The sequence below is a fragment of the Plutella xylostella genome, chromosome 10 (assembly GCF_932276165.1).
Source record: "Plutella xylostella chromosome 10, ilPluXylo3.1, whole genome shotgun sequence".
In the NCBI taxonomy this organism is placed as follows: Eukaryota; Metazoa; Arthropoda; class Insecta; order Lepidoptera; family Plutellidae; genus Plutella; species Plutella xylostella.
The window spans coordinates 7,812,987-7,832,960 of NC_063990.1; the positions used below are offsets into that span (position 1 = coordinate 7,812,987).

The 19,974-nt window shown below is 38.7% G+C and overlaps 6 protein-coding genes across 6 annotated transcripts; 2 read left to right on the forward strand and 4 right to left on the reverse strand.

Annotated features, from left to right (window-relative positions):
- The first annotated feature begins 2,771 nt into the window (after positions 1-2,771).
- On the forward strand, positions 2,772-4,212 carry LOC105380928. The gene has a single exon (XM_011550538.3). The coding sequence runs from the start codon at positions 2,907-2,909 to the stop codon at positions 4,188-4,190; it is 1,284 nt and encodes a 427-aa protein (XP_011548840.3). The 5' UTR covers positions 2,772-2,906; the 3' UTR covers positions 4,191-4,212.
- A 560-nt stretch (positions 4,213-4,772) lies between these two features.
- Positions 4,773-7,120, reverse strand: LOC105380929. Its single transcript, XM_011550540.3, has 4 exons — positions 6,920-7,120; positions 6,516-6,630; positions 6,083-6,341; positions 4,773-5,844 (listed from the first exon to the last, which is right to left on the reverse strand). Exons 1-4 carry the CDS (start codon positions 7,048-7,050, stop codon positions 5,048-5,050), a joined length of 1,302 nt encoding a protein of 433 aa, XP_011548842.3. The 5' UTR covers positions 7,051-7,120; the 3' UTR covers positions 4,773-5,047.
- Positions 7,121-7,556: 436 nt separating this feature from the next.
- LOC105380930 (RWD domain-containing protein 4) lies at positions 7,557-9,820 on the reverse strand. The gene is made up of 5 exons (XM_011550542.3): positions 9,650-9,820; positions 9,269-9,385; positions 8,908-9,011; positions 8,458-8,638; positions 7,557-8,200 (listed from the first exon to the last, which is right to left on the reverse strand). The coding sequence occupies exons 2-5, from the start codon at positions 9,374-9,376 to the stop codon at positions 8,033-8,035; spliced, it is 561 nt and encodes a 186-aa protein (XP_011548844.3). The 5' UTR covers positions 9,377-9,385; positions 9,650-9,820; the 3' UTR covers positions 7,557-8,032.
- A 556-nt stretch (positions 9,821-10,376) lies between these two features.
- LOC105380931 (serine/threonine-protein kinase Aurora-2) lies at positions 10,377-12,034 on the forward strand. The gene has a single exon (XM_011550543.3). It carries the CDS (start codon positions 10,497-10,499, stop codon positions 11,580-11,582), a length of 1,086 nt encoding a protein of 361 aa, XP_011548845.2. The 5' UTR covers positions 10,377-10,496; the 3' UTR covers positions 11,583-12,034.
- On the reverse strand, positions 12,022-15,585 carry LOC105380971 (glutamate receptor ionotropic, kainate glr-3). Its single transcript, XM_048623455.1, has 5 exons — positions 15,490-15,585; positions 14,993-15,226; positions 14,459-14,745; positions 13,123-13,292; positions 12,022-12,943 (listed from the first exon to the last, which is right to left on the reverse strand). Exons 3-5 carry the CDS (start codon positions 14,719-14,721, stop codon positions 12,048-12,050), a joined length of 1,329 nt encoding a protein of 442 aa, XP_048479412.1. The 5' UTR covers positions 14,722-14,745; positions 14,993-15,226; positions 15,490-15,585; the 3' UTR covers positions 12,022-12,047.
- A 322-nt stretch (positions 15,586-15,907) lies between these two features.
- On the reverse strand, positions 15,908-19,026 carry LOC119693633. Its single transcript, XM_048623763.1, has 4 exons — positions 19,010-19,026; positions 18,606-18,804; positions 16,642-16,790; positions 15,908-16,261 (listed from the first exon to the last, which is right to left on the reverse strand). The coding sequence occupies exons 1-4, from the start codon at positions 19,024-19,026 to the stop codon at positions 16,102-16,104; spliced, it is 525 nt and encodes a 174-aa protein (XP_048479720.1). The 3' UTR covers positions 15,908-16,101.
- Between the last annotated feature and the right edge of the window lie 948 nt (positions 19,027-19,974).

Below are 19,974 nucleotides of genomic sequence, written 5' to 3' on the forward strand. Positions count from 1 at the left end.
CTATAGTGTCTATGGCATTAGTAGGTACCACTACCTATAACCGAACTGAGATCTTAGGTAAGTAAACCCCCCAAAACCCGAAACAATCGGTAATAGGTATTTATGTACTACAAGCTACTACAAAAAGTAGTACTAGTACTACTTAGGTACCTATGGAGCGGCGGTATGGTAGCTTAGTCGGCTTACCCGATTTCCCGCTTCTCACGCCAGAGATGCGGGTTTGAATCCCAGCGCTGAGCGATGTCCTGATATTCCTTTCGTACTTATCATGATAGATTGTATAGTGTATAAGAAATAAGAGCCTAATAACATAACATAAGTACCGATAAAAGCATTAAATAACCCAACAAACATTTTACCCTCAGTTACAGCTATTTTTATAACTTTAACCTGTATAACTGTGTTATAATTATCTCAGTTCTAACATAAAGCGATAAAGATGAGTTAAAAAATGAAATTAGTGTTAACAGCAGGTTTAAGTGTTAAAATGGTATTAGTCAAAGCAATTATAATTAAGATGTTATAGGTTTAAACTGTTTCTAGAACCTAAAGCTATACAAGAGTGCTCACTGACACCTGTTAACACTTATGGTTGTTAAGTGGTTTCCTTTAATACATATATAAATCTTTAGGTGTCATATTGCATTTAGGCTGCAGGAATTGGTTATAAACGAGATTTTGTCAAGAGTGCAGTAAGACAAGATTCTTACAGTGTTTGAAAACTCAACAATGCAGTTTTAATCTTTAAGGTTAACTTAACTTACGCTTATTGCGTTAGGCAAGTAGACTGTAAAAGTAACGGTGTTAAGCAAGACTGTGCGGATCGACTAAGACTGCATAATACCCTTGGCTAAGGGTGTTCTATTTCAAAAAGTGTAATAGATGACTTAGGTGAGTCTATATGTCTTAAATGTAAGTTCGCCATTTGCATTGGCGACCTAACCTATAAATTGCTGGGATAAAGAATATTTTGCTTAAAAATACTTTTCTATTTATGTGAATTTTGTCATTCCAGTCATGCCAATCGATTAATGAAACTAATGGAAATACAGCAAGGATACAAAAAAATACAAAATTGAGTCGTCTATTTACTTATGATTCATTTGAAATCCTTAATAAATTCGGAGCGCATTAAAATTGAGGTGGGAAATATGGTATACATTACAGTAAAATTACAATGGCATATTATTTTCAATTCACAAAACATGTTAAGTCAAGTAAATATATTATATTTACTGTTATTTAGTATTAATCAATACTGTCACTTTAATACTGTCGCGTATGATTGCTGTTGACACTATTATTTTCAAACACATACAACTGTTATGGTAAAAGTGTATTCGAAAAACGGTAACATACTCACTTAACCCTTTTTTACCAAACAAATAAGAGTCAGGGTGTCAAATAACCATTCTACAACTACAACTATACCGGTAAAAGTTCTAGCTGAGAGTGATTAAACGCTCTTCTATAGTAACTTTAGCACTTCAATGACACCGTACTACAGGCTTTCAATAACTTGAACACTTCAATGACACCGTTTTACAGGCTTTCTAAAGCCTTTACTCTCAAAATCGTGGGCCTCTTTCGTGGTTATAAGTGAGTTAGAGCACTCTCCTACACTCTTATACAGCTATGTCTTAACACTTTAAGTTTCGAATGGAACCATTATACAAGTTATATGAGAGTTTTTTTAACGCTACGGTGTTAGTTGGGAATAAAGCACAGGTGGGTAATGTCCATCTGTGGCAGGGCTGGCGGGCCCAGGAATCGCGCTTGGCTGAGCGTAGCGGCCCGCGGCTTGGAACTGTCGTCCACGGACTACGGGCGCATGGATAATGTTCTTATTATGAATATTTCAATCTATGATATTTGTTCCTTTCTAGAGATCTCGCAGATTCTGCAGTTGGTTCACTTTAGTTACTTTAGTTAGTACTTAGGCTCTCTAATCTGTGAGTAGGTTGCATAAAGGCGGTAACCGATAAAGCTAAAGGTAGGTAGGTAGGTACCTACGCCCAAGGGTACGCCCGGTACGCCAGATACATGCCAGATACCTACTAACATAGAGAATATAATAGTACGTTTTTATACTCTAAGTTCTATACCATTTCTAACTTTCACTAATCCTGAGATAAAGAACAGAGTTTAGTGATTATTATTTTAATGGCTGTCATTATAACCAGTCACACACAGCACAGGTGAATTTTGATCAGCTGCTGGTTCTGGTTGGCTGGTGCCTTTGATAAACAATACGAAAAAGATGGAGTGTAAGATACAAAAAAATAGCTAAATATTGTTCGCATTTTGTTCAACCGCCATCCATTATACCTATGAATAAATTCCTGCCTACTGGTTACTCACGACAGGCTTAGACTAGTGTGAGAATCCCAGCTACTATAGTTTTATAATCTGATCCAAATAATTTAAAACTGTTTTATATCCATTAAATTTATTATGATAACCTGTGTAATTTTTTTATTTCATACCTTTCTAAAACTTTTTAGCCATCTCAGAATTTCCAGAAGCAGAGCTCGCAGGTAAAGCTACAGCCTTTTTTTGTAGTAAAGTACAACTCTTTACCGTGCTGCTTAGAATAAAAACAGCGTCGCGCTTCTGGCGTGACACTGAAATGAAGAAACTGAAACATGCAACATTTTTCATAAATAAACCTTTATTATTCTAAGCTTGAAGGGGAAAACATGTTTGCGTTAGTTGACACTTTGGGGCACTGATTAATATTGAACACATTGAACATGTAGTTATATTGACGTACGAAATGTCAAAATAACAATAATGAAAAAAACGACAACAAAATGTTGTGTTGGATAGTTATTTCTGATTAAATTGTATTTTAAATCTCAATTTTGATACATAAAAGCAATAAACAAGTGCCTTAACATAGTACAATGAAACCAATAACGGAATCAGAAGTCAGCCAAGACGAAATTCTGCCACAAATCAGTGGAGATGTGATAGGAGACACCGCCTACAGTGAAAGGTTCGTGCTTAAACTTATGATGAAATTCGCCGAATTAGACGTACTGAAAGATGTATTACAGGAGAAATCGTTCGAAGAAGACCTCTGCACTCTCTGGGACATGACTGCAGAGCGGGACGTAGTACAGTTTCTTCAGAAACACAAGATTCTTAACCTATTTAACTATGCTCTACCTGACATCGATTCCTCACGAACACTGGAGATTATTGTCGGCATTATCGCCAACATGTGCTGCCAAAAAGAAGTTGTTGAAGATTTGTTAGAAAAAAAAGATTTTCTCACATCACTGTTGGATTACATTAGCCATGAAGACAGTTTGCTTCTGATACAGGTCCTGCGACTAGTAAGCGCGAGCTTGTTCCTGGCAGACGATGGAGTAGTGCAGACATGGATGGACCTACTTGCATCAGTAGGATTTCCTGATGCACTGTATTTCATATTAAAAAACTCATCGCACAAAAACCTTCTCATAAATGCTATGGAAAATTTGAACACAGTTTGCTCATATTGCAATACAGAGAAGTACAGGGCAACATTTTTCACCATGTTTGTTAAAAAAGAAGCTATAGAAAGTTTAAGTGCAGCTGTAGTTGAGCTCACAATAACACAGCCAGATATTTGTGAGAAAGATGAATTAGAAAGAATATTAGTTATAAGTTTAGAGATAACACTAAACTTGATTGGTTTTGACCAGTCCCTATCAATATACTCAGAAAGTAAAGAAGCCCTAATACCTATGATTGAATTCATTCTGAAATATTACAACAACAAAATAGTGAATCAGAAGGAGATAGACATAGATTTGGCTGATGTTATAGATTCCACAGTGACAATAGTCAGCACAGTAGACCTGAGTGCTCTGTGTTCGATGGACAAGTTCTTTGACAATACCTTCAGCATCTGGCTGGCCCTGCAAGTAACAATGAAGACGGAGCTAAATGGATCTTCAGATTTTGAAGATCAAGACAAGGAGCAACTCAGTGCCTTCACCAAGAAAATAGAGAGCCCTTTATGTACACTCATGTGTAAATACATGGAGAAATGCTCAGAAGACAACTTGAAAAAAGTTTTGGATACTATTGGAACCAACTTGGACGACATCTTGAAGGTTGTAACTGTAGAAGTGAGAGAAGTGGTTTCTAAAAGGACTCATGATTTTAAAAATAGAATAGAAAATCATGTAGATTCATAATAAAAGACACAGTTTTGTAAAATTTGAGGATTTTATTCCAAAAATTACTAAGTCTTCCTAGTTTAGTATGTAAATAAAATAAATGTTATCCCTAAGTATTATTGTGGGTATAAACTATAAAATAACAAAAAGACTACCCAAAATATACCTAATTAAGCAAATAAAAATGTATAAACATACATAATATGTAAATGTTTAGGTACTATGATGTACCTATAAGAAAAACATATGCTGCATACCTACATACCAATTATAAAAGCAAACTCTGGTTTATAAAAAATATTCCAATATAGTTAATTATAAACTTGATCAAAGTCCCAAAAAATTTAAGAACTAAAAACAAAACTATTGGTTGTTTACAGCATAGAATTATTTATCTTGTAAGTACTTTAGATGGTTGTTGGGGAATCCTAACACATCCAGGGTCACATCACAGCAGATGCATACATCTATCTCTGTTTGGATCTGTTAAAGAAGTTAGACTTATAGTAAAACTCTTATAAAATCTTTAAACTTCCCCTGGACTGTTAACTTATAAATCTGTAAATATCTAAGTAATTGATTTTATAATTAAACTCAAAGTAGTTTCATGAATAGTTTATTAAATAAAATGAATCATAGATAATTTAAAATTATATAATTAATTGCACTAAAATAGAACATGCCCAATTCCAAAACATAATAAAACAATAATAAGTAATTAAACATAGGCTTATGAATGAATAATCACAGGCAGTGAGGTAAGTTAAATTATAACAAACTAATCAAATATTTAAGTATGTAAGTAGGCCTTGCTGTTAAGGTATTAGTCAATAAGTACAAATAAATAATAAAAATCACTGCCAGTCTCATATAACTTACTTATCGTCACCATTCTCACAAGAGCACACAGACTTGTCTTCGTCTTTACAGGTGCACTTTTTGTCATTGATATTCTCCGGAATAGTGGAGAGGACTCTTGAAACCCTCGGCACTGTCTCCTCAACAGCTTCCTCGCATGAACACACAAATAGCTCCTTAACCTTACACACACATTCATCCACAGGACACACACATGCAGCCTGCGGTTCCTCCTTACACACACATACATCTTCCTCAGCACATTCGCAGATTTCCAACGGCTTGCCCTCCTTGTAGACGCATGGACAAATCTCTTCCACTTTCCCTTTGCAGGTGCATTTATCACAAACGCACTCGTCATAATCATCGCCTGTGCATATGCACTTACCACAGCGGCACTTCGGCTCTGGTGGCTTGTTGCACCTGCAGTAGTCGCAAGTGCAGACCGGCCACGGGCGGTAGTTGCACCAGCAGCCGCGACAGGTACAAATAGACTGCTTGCTGCCCTTGCACCAGCAGTCGCCGCAGCAGCAGTAGCCTATCTTGCCAGGTCGGCAGGAACACCCGCTTTCCGTCAAGTCGTCGTTGTAGTAGACCAGTATGGCTGGGATGTAGAAGTTGTCGGGCAAGCCGACCTGGTTGAAGGTGTCCCTCTCGTCTGGGATACCGTTCTGTGCGAGCGTCATGTTGAGGCACAGCGAGCGGCCCTGGTACCGCCACGTGTAGGACGCGAAGTGGGAGTTGTGCAGGCAGTAGCGCATCATTATCTGGTAGATGGACTCCTCGGAGCACACTTCCAATGTTACAGTCGATCCTGGAATTTTTAATTGTATGTGGGTTCGGAAGAAGTTCCTTAGAACATTCAAATTACTATCTATAAGTACCTACTTAAGCAAATTATGTCATAGGCCAGATATTACTCAACTAGGTAGTGAGGTAGGTACTTAATATAAAACAATACAGTTGGATCTGGATACAGACTAAAATCTATCTACCTATTTATCTACTGTTGGTCCCTACAAACTAGTTTCATTAGCCAAGCAAATCCTCACCAGTCAAAGTATTAACGATCCTAAGAGGCCTGGTCTTCGCCGAGACGTAGCCTTCCACATATTTCTCATCGAGCCACCAAGGAGGTTCTTCATACGGACGCCATCTTGTGGACGGCACCACCGGCTGCTTGGCGTCGGGGCCCCAGCGGTAGAAGGGCGTGTGGGTGCCGGCGATGGGGTGGATGTAGTGGACCCAGTCGTCTCCTTTGAACCAGGAGCTGATGTCTTTGCCGGCGAACGCTAGGACTGTCATTGCTAGCTGGTGGGGTTGGGTAATAATAAATGAGTGCATTAGTATCTGAGTATTCAAGGTCACGTCCTCACGGCGCGGGTACATGTGTGTTCTAACAATCACAGTGCCGTATATGTGGCGAATCGCGATATAGTGTTGTTATTCGTCCTTTATTACCTTACTATAGTGGCATCAACTTACCCTCCTAGCATCGCAATACTGGTACCCGCTCACAATACACTGACATTTCTCGTAGCAGTTCTCATCACAGTACCGATCCTGGCCTCCACAGCTGCAAGTCTTAGTGCACCGGCACCTAAAATATAATATTATGTGGGGACATCTCACACGGCCATAAGACCCCAATTTAAGCTAGACAGAACAGAACCTGTAATAACTATGGTTATCGGACTGCTGATATATCTACTACACATAGGTAGGTAGTTACATAGATAGATACACCTAATTATACAATACATATACTAACACCCAAGACCAGAATACAAATACTTGTCTTTAAAGAAATATCTGCCGCGGCCGGGATTCGAATCCGGGACCTTCGCCAAAGCAGCCCGGGTCACTACCCACTACACCATTCCTCAAACCTGGCCAGCTGCTCCTTGATCCACTCCGTGAGGTTCAGGGCTCTCCCGTTGAGCGCCACCCAGCAGTCCTCGGCGGTGTGGTGAACCGCGATCTCGGCCGGCGTGAACCATTGCCGCTTTGAGTGCTTCATTGGTTAAGGTTTTATCGACAAAAATGTGTATAAAAAATTTGGATGGCTCATGTTTTCATTGTGATCATAGAGAAAATAACACTACGTTTTAAATACAAATGGCATGTGTCATGCAATATGCAATGCCAAAGCCTAGTGGTCAAAAAGCTTCCTTGATTATTGTTCTGATTCGTAGAAGGTATAAAAGCAATAGATGGAACTGGTATTGTTCATGACCATTACCTACATCCTCCATTCAACAAGGAACATTACATAATAAGGCTTCGTACTCCTGCAAACAATCGTCAACTGCTAGACATAACCCAATCCCATGAGAGCCACTAGGTAACCTCTGCCTCAGTCTTCCTCATCCAACGGCTACCGGCCGGAGGGCATCCCACACTATGATTGTCGGTTCGTGGTCTCCACACTCGAGATTTCGTCTACTCAAACAGTTGTTAATTTATGTATTGTTATCTGCTACAATATTCCTACTTATCAGATGAGGCAAAAGTAAAGTCTGAAAAGGCGAATAAATAATTATTTATTCAAAATAATGTACATTAGCATAAATATACAAAGTAATACCAACAACTATGGATTTAGGTACAATCTTTGTAGAAAGTCCAATGCCTTTTACGAAAAAATTACAATCAGAATAGGTTGTTTTATAGTTGGATAATTTTAATATTCTAGTTAGACTATTTAAATAAATTTATTTAAATACACTGCTATTAGTCACATGATAGAACTAGACAAAGCCTGCATTCTATTCAGTATAAAAAATATTCTGAAAGTTTAAAAAAATCTTCTGGCAGTGTAAGTGGCATGGAGCAAGTCGAAAGTTAGGCATACACTATGATAGAAAACACTAGATAATGCAACTAGAGTCCTTTACACTGTCATATAAACCGATACATTCAAATGAGAGAGACAGAAACAATCTCTGAAGCCCAACCGTCTTCCTCAAACGCAACAGCAGACATACATCCTACCCGCTCTGTCATGAGGAGGGCTGGTGCGGCGCCTGAGACAGATGCTTGACGATGTCGACCCAGTCCCAGCCGCGGCCCCGCATCCCCCCCGCCCCCGCCTCCGCGCGGTCCCACGCCCGACGCTTTTGTGCCTTTGTTAGTTGCTCCTTCTTAGGGTCTACCTTCTTTGTGTCCGCCTGGAAATTTAAACATGGAAATTGAATGTGAATTATCGGTGGTCGAACATGGGGTTTACCAGCACTGACTGAGCAAAGATGTCTATACATATAAATCAGATAAGTTCATCTCAATCATTGAATAGCAGAGTAACAAGCTAATAGGAGCAAAGAGATGTGAAATAAGTTATATTATCTGAAAGGTAGGTATTTTATCCAGACATGTGAAACTCTTACACTCTTCACTTATTCTTCTCAATCATAAAATGGAAACTCACATCATCATTGATCGTAATTTTCTCGACCTTGGCCGTCACAACCTCTTCGATCTGTTCGGCTAATATTTCCGTGACTTTCTCCTTGAGGCACTCAAACAGGGTGTAAGTCATGGCGCATCCTACCCACTGCTCCGCTTCCTCGTTGAGGATTGACAGGATTTTGCTTTTCACAGATGGCAACCTGGAATTATAAAGACAAATTTAAGAGATTTCATAGGTACTGACTACATAATAGGGGACAACTATTAGGTTATTCATTATACTTGCTTTAGGCATAATGAAAAGTGTAGGTAGTTTTACTTTATTTTAATGTTTTATATTCTTTATGGCCTTATATGCCATAATTGTGCTGGAAAATCAGTCACTATTAAAAACGCTTTGTGCCTCACATGAATCCACACTTGGTGGCTCCAACTCATAGGGTTTCAAGGGTTAAGAAATAATACTTACAAACTCTGATTATAAAATATTTCTAGATGGAAGGTGGGCTTCTCTGTCGGATAATTGGCTCCCCATGAGATCTCCACAATGAATGACTTTTCTCCATCAATGTACTGGAAATTGGAAATACCCCATCATTATTATTCATCAAATACCTTTGGATAATATCCACTGGTATAATATATCTAAAAATAGCTTAAGATCTTCATAGTTTCTTACATACAAAATCTTAAAGCGTTAACTTTCTAATAATGTTGTTTATTTCATATTATTATTTCCAGTGAGGTTATACATAGAAAAAGGCACCTGTTAATCTTAGTCATGGCTAATTGGTGACAGTGCAACATTGGTACTTAATAAGCAAACATACCTTGTATTGGTAGGTAGTGTTGTCTACTTGTTTGAAATTCTCATCTCCATCGTATATTGACTTCAGCACCTCAATCTCTTCTGCTTGCTGCTCTGCATCATCAGACATCTTTAGTATCTACAATTATTAAGAAACAAAAGTTTATAACTTAGGTACTATGCGATAACATTCAAGAGTTTCGTTTGTGAAAAGTATTAATAACCTCAAAATTTGTTTATAAAAAAAACAATTGTGGTGAGCTTGCTTGTGACCACCTATTTGGTGGCTAAATATTTCCTTGTGTCATTAAAGGTGGTGCCTTTTGCATTTGCATACATAATATGATTAATACTTTAATAGGAAAAGTGAAAATCACCAGTCAACTGAAATACGCATACTTACAATATAAGTCCACTACTTCCTTCAATACATGGAATAATTATAGATTTATGAATTCAGTAATATGGAGAGCAATATCGAATATTCACAATAACAATTAGGTAATTCAAAAAAATAAAGAATTAAATTTCTTTGATTAAAAAACTTCCTTTTATTTGACAGCCAAATAAAACAGCTGACGCTTTTGACGTTTCGTTGTTTTGGACGAATCGTTCAAAAACATAAATTTAAGGTTCATGATGGTGCTCCAACAAAAAGACGAGACGAAGAATCACAACTGTACAAAGATTCATAAAATATGCCATAAAATCAAGTCTTTATTTTGGATCTACCTACCTCTACTTTTTACGCATGTTTTTCAATAAAAAATAAAATAAATAAAACTTTATGTCGAATGGTTCAAATCTATAGATTTCAAAACCGAAAATAAAAACATATATTTTTTAATGTTGCTAGAAACAATATTAAAACACAGAGTACGTAAAAGTCCTACGATTTCGTATGAACAAACGAAAAGACATAAAAATAATAATAAATTTATTAAAATGCTTACAAGGATTTAAATGTAGTTTCTGATAAGAAAAAGCTGGAATAAGCTTTTTAGAAAGATATTAAGCTTAAAAAACTGTAGCCTCTTCAGTGTCTACCGTTCAGAAGTAGGCAGTCGTGGCAGGCATCAGGCAACATTTCTGCAAATTTCTATTGTCAATCAAGTGTCAGCTTTGTTTTTTTTGTACTGCGAGCGATGTCTACTTGTCGACGGTTATTTCAAATCGTTCAAAAAAGTTAAAAATAAACTAGAAGCTATTGCAGTGCACTCCTTGGAAAAAAGTTCTTCAACACGGTTAACATGAACAAGTGCAGGTGTAAAGAGAACTCAGAGAATCATTCGTTAGAGACCCGGTCCGGCTGCAACAATTGTGTTGGGAAGATCACATACAGTCAGGTGATGAACAAGATGGTGCCACCTCAGCCGACCAACTTCAAGATGCCCAGTGTGCCCATCGGCAAGCCTCTCCACAACAGTACCAAAGTCAACCAAATCGTAGAGCAGCCCGTTCCTGCACGACCAGAAATTCTGCCGAAAAAAGATGACAAGAAGAAGTCGTGGTCAATTTCCGACTTCGACTTGGGTCGTCCGCTGGGTAAAGGCAAGTTCGGAAACGTGTACTTAGCTCGTGAGAAGGAGTCCCGCTACGTCGTTGCATTGAAAGTGCTTTTCAAAAGTCAGATATTGGATTCAGAGATCGAGCACCAGGTGCGGCGCGAGGTGGAGATCCAGTGCCGCCTGCGTCATCCCAACATCCTGCGCATGTACGGGTACTTCCACGATGAGAGGAGGATCTACTTGATCCTAGAATATGCCAAGAATGGTGCTCTGTACAAGCTTCTTAAGGAGCGAGACCGATTTGATGAGAGGACAGCGGCTGTCTACATCCGAGACTTGACCAAAGCTCTTATTTACTGCCATTCAAAGAAAGTCATACACAGAGATATCAAACCTGAAAATTTGCTCATAGGACACAATGGAGAACTAAAAATTGCTGATTTTGGCTGGTCCGTGCACTCTCCATCCTCTAGGCGCATGACCTTATGTGGAACACTGGACTATTTGTCTCCTGAAATGATAGAAGGAAAACCACACAGCTATGCTGTAGATATCTGGAGTTTGGGGGTTCTATGCTACGAGCTACTGGTTGGCTTGCCTCCTTTTGATGCTAAGGATTCCCATCAAACTTATAAGAAAATTCGCTATGTCATTATTAAATATCCTGATTTTATCTCTGAAAAAGCAAAGGATATCATGAGTAAACTGCTAGTTGTGAACCCGGAGCAACGCATGCCACTGGCTCAAGTGCTGCATCACCCCTGGATACTGGAGAATGCCCCGGAAGGCACCAAACCCACTCTGATGGCAAGCAATGAAGCTCAATAGCTACTCATTGGCCACATCCACAGCTTTATCTGCTGATTGTGCCCAATATTATGTATTATACTTAGTGCTTTTTAAAACATGTGAATGATTGTAAAGAGACCTTATATTTTAATTTAATAATTATGATGTGTTATTATTAGCTTAGTTGATTTTGTATATTTCATTTCTTTGTAGGTTTGTATAGTTTGGAATGGAATAGTTTTAGACTTATTAGTTTTAATACCTTTACTATGTTTAATCATGAATAAAACCAGCTGAATACTGCCATTTTGCTAATTCATAGAGTATAAATTGTGATGTTAGTAGATTTTAACAAACTTTTATATGACTGAAGAACTTTTTATTAGCCCTAAAACTACTAGTAAATTACGCAAATTAAATTAATGTCTACCTATATAATTATGTAATAATCTTATCATTAATTCATTCTAATAAAAATGCGTTTATGACAACAAAGTAGTTCAATTATTTACTTTTGTTAGAATAATAAATATCCATCGCATATTTATCGAACTTAGGATCTCTTTTCACAACAAATTGCCAATAAAGTAATTCCCCTATGAGGGCCACTAGACTCAAAAAGTACCCGATAGCTAGAGCTATAAAAGCTCCATACAGTTTCTTCAAGTTCATCAGAGCTTTGACCTCCTCTGCATCTGTTTCCAGTGACTTGATTGGATGCATGGCGTCATTCAACAATTTCTCTACTAAACCGACTTCTATGATCCTGATGATGTATGTATCAGCTAGGGGCTTAAGTGGTGAGTTTTTCTGGAAGCCGATGGACACGGGGATGTTGACGACGCAGTCGCTCATGATGTGCAGGTTCCTCTCCATCTCGGGGCTCTCAACCGCCTCCACAGCGGTCCCGTTGCTGGTGGAATTTGTATCTTCATCTGTAAACTTGTTAAACAGCGCAACATTCTTCCTTTTAACGCTCAAGTATTTAAGAAAGTAAATGTTTTCGTAATAAGCGTAGACGCCTTGCGCGACTTTCTTGGCTGCTAAATACGGGTCGTTGATGGATTCGAATCGCTCGCCGATTTTGTGTGTTATTTCGTCTGAGGAGTCTACGAAGAACTTCTTTGTTTCGGCGCCCCAGCCGCCGCAGGTCACTTTGCTGTCTACTAATTCCTTTATCGTGTCGATGGTGACGCGTGGGGCGGGGTTGGCCAAGATGGCGGTCATGCTAGCGCGGTAGGACACGACTAGCAGGATGCAGTAGAGCCAGTACCAGCCTGTAAGGAGTCTGATGGAGTTCCCTGCGGGTAGTTTGGGGAGGGAGACCACGAGCAACATGCCGTATGTGTAGAGGATACTGTTTACTATTTCGCCGAAGAGGTAGAGGCCGGCTGGTTGTACTGTAACAATAAAAATATTGTTTACTTAGGCAATGTACAAAGGTAACTAGAATATTACGTTATGGATAGAGGTTCTGGTAGCGGAGTGTTGAGAGCCATAGATAGTGTTGTGGCGCTCTTTGGGAGTGGTGGAGCTCTTTATATTTTAATTTAAATACATGCGTTGCGTAAGTACCAACCTTCGTATAAATCCGAATTATTTTTATAAACCTCCAGCTCTTTGCCGCTTCTGGATTTTATGACGTCATCATCCTTCATCTTGAGGAGGCTCTCGTAATATTTAGCGAGTCCATAAAATATGGCTCCGGTGATTAAAAGAACTAACAGCACGGCGATCCACATGTACAATCTGGAAAAAGATTTATTGAACATAATATACCTATAATGTACCTAATACTATCTATAGCTACTTTGCGCCCTGTTGGCGCAACTGCCTTAGAAAGTTGTTTACTAGATGGGGCTGGAGACAGATTGTCGTGGCGCTCTTCGGAGGAAGCCGAAGGCGTCGCATGCATTCTCGTGGTGCAATTTATCGCTGCCAATTAGGACGACGCCAAGGTCCATCTGCAGACGATTAAGGACTGACCATGATAGGTAGGGGAGACCCGGGACAAAAGTAACAGCGGGTAGAAAGTAACAAAGACTCTGTGGACTTCCCCACGACCGCTCGCTTGTTGTCAGCATGCGATGCCCCCCGCACATGATATCATTTTCCGCGCCCGTGCCGCGGTGCAAGGTTGTTTTAGTGAGCATTTCGTGATTTTACACACCAAAAGTAAGATTTTTGGTGTTTATTAATTTAGTGTTTACGTAGAATTACGATGCCAAGAGCCATATGACTATTTTTTCATTGATTCATTATAAGATTGTCTGTAGCATGTCATAAATTGTTTTCGAATAACACGTGCTGTTTTAAAGTTATGTCACCCTGATATTTCAAAAATGGGGATGGGTACAAAAGTAACAGTTCGCGGCAGGACAAAAGTAACGTGTTACTTTCGTAAGTTTGCCATGTCACATTGTAAATTTTTATTTTTTGTTGTTTTGATTAGATATATGTAAAACAACTTCTTATCAGTTAGGCAGTTTAAATGATGGATCTCATTTACAGTTTATATTAAGAAGTTTTTTTTACTTTTGTCAATAAGTCATAAGATTTTTTTAGTTTTGTCAATAAGTCATAAGATTGTTTTTGAATCGTATTTATAACATTGGGCAGAATTTATGGGTTGTTACTTTCGACCCATGCCTTGTTACTTTCGTCCTGACCATTGGGTCGAAAGTAACGATTTCCCTTTTTTTTAGGCTTTACAATTGCTAAAATTCGAGATGCATTAAGTAAAGTAATAATGGATATTTGTAGACTATATACGAAAGTTTTATGTGAGTATATTTATTTTATCGTAAATGTTATTAATAAGGAGAAATCAGACAGAAGCTACAAACTGTTATATACTTTTGTCCCCGGTCTCCCCTACTTGGGTAAGTACAGCATGTAGTCATGTCCCAACTTACTTGAAAGGCAATATCAGCGTTTTCCAAGAGTTATCGGTCAACGCTTCCGGAGTCAAAAACGTCAAACACTCAGAGATATATGGAATGCTCAAGTCAGCTAACTCCAAGTGGTAGGGCGTATACTGTAGGTTGCCTAAAGCGACGTCTGCCTTGCCATTGACCATTTCTCCGAGAAGCCCTGAGAAAGAGCCGTTCGCCTGCTTCTGCCCCCACTGGTGGAGGTCAGCGTTTTCTGGTTGGTACAGTTTGGGAATGAAGTTCATTTTCTTGGCTAGCGTGTTGAGGATCTGTGAAGTATGTAGAAGTGATTAGTAAATAACAACCTAGATCATATAAAAGGTATACCTAGGTGCCGACTATCTAAAAAATTTCTCAGCATATGAGCACGTTGTAAGTAAGTCGAATGAATATTTGGCATGCTAGTAGTAGGTACTTACTCTCTACTGACTGTAAAATTCATTCAGTCAAGTAGTTACCACTTTACCTAACAAAAATATTTATTATGTAAGTATAGCACTAAACCTAAAAACTGACCTCAATCTCAACTCCGCTTATCCTATTCGTAGTGTTCGACTTGACGACCACGACAGACGGAATATGGTCCAAATACACCACATTTAATACTTCCCCGTTTAGATTCCTCGTCTTATCCTCGAACAATGGGCGGTTGTAGTGGAACCTGCCGTTGCTCCATATGTCCACCCGTTTTGAGACGAATACGCTTCGTATAGGGTTCGGGAACGGCACTGTTGATAGGTCGAACCATGCCTGGAATAAAATACAAAGACGCTATTTTAGGTATGGTAGTTAAGTAAAAGTTATGATAAGTAAAATAGTAGGTTATACGTTCGTATTGGTACCATCTTAAGTAAGGTAAAGTACCTCAGTGATAGGACTGTATTTTAGAAATGTAATTTCTCGAAGTCGTAATCTACAATATACTTACCAGCGCCTTTATCGGCTAATTGACTCAGCATATGCTGTACAGATATTTATATAGCGCCTGCAATTCAGTCTCCACTTATTATTACCTTGCTCTTGCTGGAGCCGCGCACGCGCTGGTGGTGCTTGATGAACAGCACGTTGACTATCCGCCGCCAGACGTAGTGAAGCTCGCTGTGGAACAGCCGCACTACACTAGCTACTGACTGACTACCACCTCACTACACTAGCTACTGACTGACTACCACCTCACCTTGCTCTTGCTGGAGCCGCGCACGCGCTGGTGGTGCTTGATGAACAGCACGTTGACTATCCGCCGCCAGACGTAGTGCAGCTCGCTGTGGAACAGCCGCACTACACTAGCTACTGACTGACTACCACCTCACTACACTAGCTACTGACTGACTACCACCTCACTACACTAGCTACTGACTGACTACCACCTCACTACACTAGCTACTGACTGACTGCCACCTCACTACACTAGCTACTGACGTACTGACTGACTACCACCTCACTACACTAGCTACTGACTGACTACCACCTCACCTTGCTCTTGCTGGAGCCGCGCACGCGCTGGTGGTGCTTGATGAACAGCACGTTGACTATCCGCCGCCAGACGTAGTGCAGCTCGCTGTGGAACAGCCGCACTACACTAGCTACTGACTGACTACCACCTCACTACACTAGCTACTGACTGACTACCACCGCACCTTGCTCTTGCTGGAGCCGCGCACGCGCTGGTGGTGCTTGATGAACAGCACGTTGACTATCCGCCGCCAGACGTAGTGCAGCTCGCTGTGGAACAGACGCACGTCGTGAAGCATCGCGAACTGGGCGCGGGTGTCTAGGATGCGGTGTCTGGAAGTGGGGAGTGGAGGTTTTGTGAGTGATGATAGTAGGTAGAATCGAAAAGACAACAGTAACTAACTAAGTTCTACTTCTAATGGAAGTGGCCATTTGTAGAGAAGATAATATTTTATTATATCTACTTACACAAACAGTAGGTAAAACGGGTATAGTGACGAAATACATTGTATACAAGATAAATCTGGGATTTTATTAAATCGAATGTGTTACCTAAGTACCGCAGTTTTTAACCGCTACTGCGCTAACCGCGACTCTCTCATTTTATTTAACGTACCATTTTGTAACAACTCTCCAAAACTTCTTATTTCATCTACAAATAGACCTTCTACTGCCACCGCTATATAGATTATACTACCTAATAGGTATTTTACCTGTCTCCAAATCTAAGTAACCTCGAAGCTTGCAGACCATTGGCTAGGAATATCAAGTACACATTGCAGTCATCCTTCCGCGCCTGCCTCAGAGCTTCCAGTGTTATGTAGTTAGGAGATAAAAGGTCCTCATACTCAGCTACTACTATCTGCAAATGGATATAGTTAGTGCAAGTTATTTAGACTGAGGTTTAAATGCTATTCAAAGTGACGTTACTAGACCGAATTACGTTAGCAGTGCTATACCTTACCTAAGCTAATAAAATCAATGGGGACTACCGTTTTTTTGCTCACCAGTTGGCGCCACTGTCGACTGAGGTTAAGAGGTACCATAGCTGTCAAATTTATCAAAGGCGACTTTATCAAATTGGCGCCAAATAAAGTTTTTAAATCTTGAATCTTATAAGCTTATTAATTATAAAATAACTATCATCATATCGAGTTACTATGCCGCAATGTTGTTCAGATCCGTTATATTGGGAAAGAAAAGGAGGACATATGTTACCAAGTGATAAAACTGTTCTAAAACAGTGGCTTGAGAAATAATTAATATCCGATAATCTCGTGTTTGTGAAAATCATTACCTATAACCAATTTCAGAAAGAACATAATGTAAATAAGGATTAGGCATTTAATAAATACACTAAAAATAAAAGAATTACACACTGATTTAACTTTTATTTATCCTTTCCGTTTAAACACACTGCTATACAAAAAATATAACACATTAGTAATCCACACAATGAATGCTGGTTGAGTTGTTAGTTGAAACTTAATAATGGTAGTATAGTATACTAAGTATTCTATTATTTGTGGGGGTGTCAGTACCTGCACCTGGCTCACTCGAATGGAGCCTTTGTCCATATCGCCTTAAGGTCTAAACTCCACTCCTAAACTTGGACCATTTCCTACCACGCTGGTCCTCTGCAGGTTGGTGGGTTCGAAAATCTAGATATGCAGGTTTTATCACGATGTTTTCATTCACCGTAAGAGCGATGGTATGTACGGTGGCCTGCGCCTAAAAGTATACAGGCGGCGATTTTAAAATAGCGATCTCAAGCTCACATGCTGCTCAAGCACATCCACATAAACACCACTGCTACACACATCACACACAACACATCCCCGGATTTATAACAGATGTAGCTGGTCCCTTCATCATCAGGGATCGCTATTTTAAAAACTCCGCCTGTATACTTTTAGGCGCAGGCCACCGTACACTGTACATAAATTCCAAAGTAGTTACTCATTGGTGACAATATCTAGATCTGGAGTTTCATTTTTAGTGTTTACACTGCTACGAGTATACAAAGTTTCTTAAGGCCACTCAACAGTATACACTGAATCATTTTGTTGTATGATGCTGTCCTCTACGTTAACAACCAAGTTACTGTTACGGTCATAGTCTTGGTGTCTGTAAAAAGCAAAAACATAGCTGTTACCTAAGCAAACAAGCATACATTTCGTAAAAAATAAGTTTGTAAACAGTAAACAAACTAACCTCTGAATTAGCTGCTCTTTGAGACCGCTTATTTATGCGCCTCTTTTCCTTAATTCAGCTTTCAAAGCGTGCACATTCATCGATAAATAATCCATATTTGCGATAATTTCGCGAAAAGAGATCACTTTTCAACAGGGAAATGAACGAAAATATAATTTATCACGAAGCCCGCCAAACAAATTATATGAAAAGTAAAATGTCACTTAACCTCAGTCGACACCAGCGCCCCTAGCGGCAAATTCACACGCGTTACTCCCCATTGGATATAAAAATCATTTACGAGCTGATGATGATGATAGATTACATACGGTAAACATGTGATAAAACATAAGTGTCTACAGGGGGTGACTCAAAGGGTTAGTCTGAAAATAACGTTCATTTCATTTTACAGTCGTAGAACAGAAGTTGTTCAGAATTACCCCTGAATCATGCCCTTTCTGCTTTTTTCAATCAAGACACATACCATGATGATGGGCATAGAATAGGTCCTTTTGAAGAACGCTCCCTCGAACACATTCAGATACACTGGGTCGCAGATTATAGCGACACACTTGACGTCGTTGTGCTTGCGAGTCAGGATATTCAGGATGTCTATAATTAGGAACTCTAGGTCTTTCCGCTCTTGCAAGCTTTTGAGTATGGGGCTTATGTCGGGTTTTGCACTGGAATTTATGGTATATGGTTAATTTTATAAATTATTAAGTATTAATGAACAAACCAAGCAAGGTTTTTTTTTATCAGTCACGGACCTACAGAGAGCTGACTATAAATAATTATAAGTCACTTTTGTGTCAATCACTGATAAAATTCACCTTACAATCAAAAACAGTTTTTTTACAGACCTCATAAGAAATGAAAAACAGATACAAAGTTTTAGCAACCATTTTAGCATTTTCAACCAATACAGTAGAGAGTGTTCTTTAGACTGAAGTAAAGTGTAAATTTTACTTACCTATACCCTGTTCAAGAAAGGAAAGATATAGCATAGCAAGTAATGTTAACCTTTTTAACTTACCGACAGAATGATTGACAGTCCTATCTAAAATGTACATTCAATTTGCTACCTAAATTGTTTTACAATCGAGTTCAGATTAGGGTGATTAATTATTTACAGGAAGTTGTAGTCCTAGGAGAGTATGTTGAAAAATATACTATTTGATTTAAAATAAAATCTTTTCATAAACAACGTTAGGTATTTATGTTCATATTGCATTTTTTTGGTAGAAGCTTTAGTGCCAATTTCTCCATTGTCGGTTAAAGCATAACCAGGTATGAATGGTTGACTTTTGACACATCTGTCAAGAATTTTATATGGAGATGACGTACAATTGATCAAACTTTCCCTGGTTACGATTTAACCGACTATTGTGAAATTGGAGCTTAATCTAAATATGAAACTAGGCTTTATAAAATATAAAATTTATTGTCACAATATACGGTAAAATATACATCCAAAAATAAAATATATTCTATAACAATAACAAATGTAATAATATAGTACATCTTACACTTATTCTTAAGTGTGTTGTTCTATGTTTGTTCCGTGCATATTGTTTATAACAAACAACTGTTACTTCCATCACCATAATAAAAATCAGTTCAACTTAAATTCTATATATATAATGAAAGAGGTAAGTAATAATTGCATAATATTGATGCTACATAGTTCAGAAACAATCAACAATATCACAATGGATCACAAAAGTGTGCAGGTACTTTATGAGTATCAAAAACAATGAATTACTTAAATGTATGTAAAGGATGTACGTAAATGTAAAGGTCCCGGGTTCGATTTCCGGCTGGGGCAGATATTTGTTTAAACACAGATATTT

Coding starts and splice junctions, on each gene's coding strand:
- LOC105380928 (XM_011550538.3), top strand. CDS start 2,907: ATGAAACCAATAACGGAATCAGAAGTCAGCCAAGACGAAATTCTGCCA.
- LOC105380929 (XM_011550540.3), bottom strand. CDS start 7,050: ATGAAGCACTCAAAGCGGCAATGGTTCACGCCGGCCGAGATCGCGGTT. Junction 6,631..6,919: donor ATCAAGGAGCAGCTGGCCAG/GTTTGAGGAATG, acceptor ATTATATTTTAG/GTGCCGGTGCACTAAGACTT. Junction 5,845..6,082: donor GATCGTTAATACTTTGACTG/GTGAGGATTTGC, acceptor TAAAAATTCCAG/GATCGACTGTAACATTGGAA.
- LOC105380930 (XM_011550542.3), bottom strand. CDS start 9,376: ATGTCTGATGATGCAGAGCAGCAAGCAGAAGAGATTGAGGTGCTGAAG. Junction 9,012..9,268: donor ACACTACCTACCAATACAAG/GTATGTTTGCTT, acceptor TCCAATTTCCAG/TACATTGATGGAGAAAAGTC. Junction 8,201..8,457: donor AAATTACGATCAATGATGAT/GTGAGTTTCCAT, acceptor TTAAATTTCCAG/GCGGACACAAAGAAGGTAGA.
- LOC105380931 (XM_011550543.3), top strand. CDS start 10,497: ATGAACAAGTGCAGGTGTAAAGAGAACTCAGAGAATCATTCGTTAGAG.
- LOC105380971 (XM_048623455.1), bottom strand. CDS start 14,721: ATGAACTTCATTCCCAAACTGTACCAACCAGAAAACGCTGACCTCCAC. Junction 13,293..14,458: donor ACGCTGATATTGCCTTTCAA/GTAAGTTGGGAC, acceptor ATCTTTTTCCAG/ATTGTACATGTGGATCGCCG. Junction 12,944..13,122: donor TAATTCGGATTTATACGAAG/GTTGGTACTTAC, acceptor TTATTGTTACAG/TACAACCAGCCGGCCTCTAC.
- LOC119693633 (XM_048623763.1), bottom strand. Junction 16,791..18,605: donor ATTCTATGCCCATCATCATG/GTATGTGTCTTG, acceptor ATCCATTTGCAG/ATAGTAGTAGCTGAGTATGA. Junction 16,262..16,641: donor TTACTTAGATTTGGAGACAG/GTAAAATACCTA, acceptor CCCCACTTCCAG/ACACCGCATCCTAGACACCC.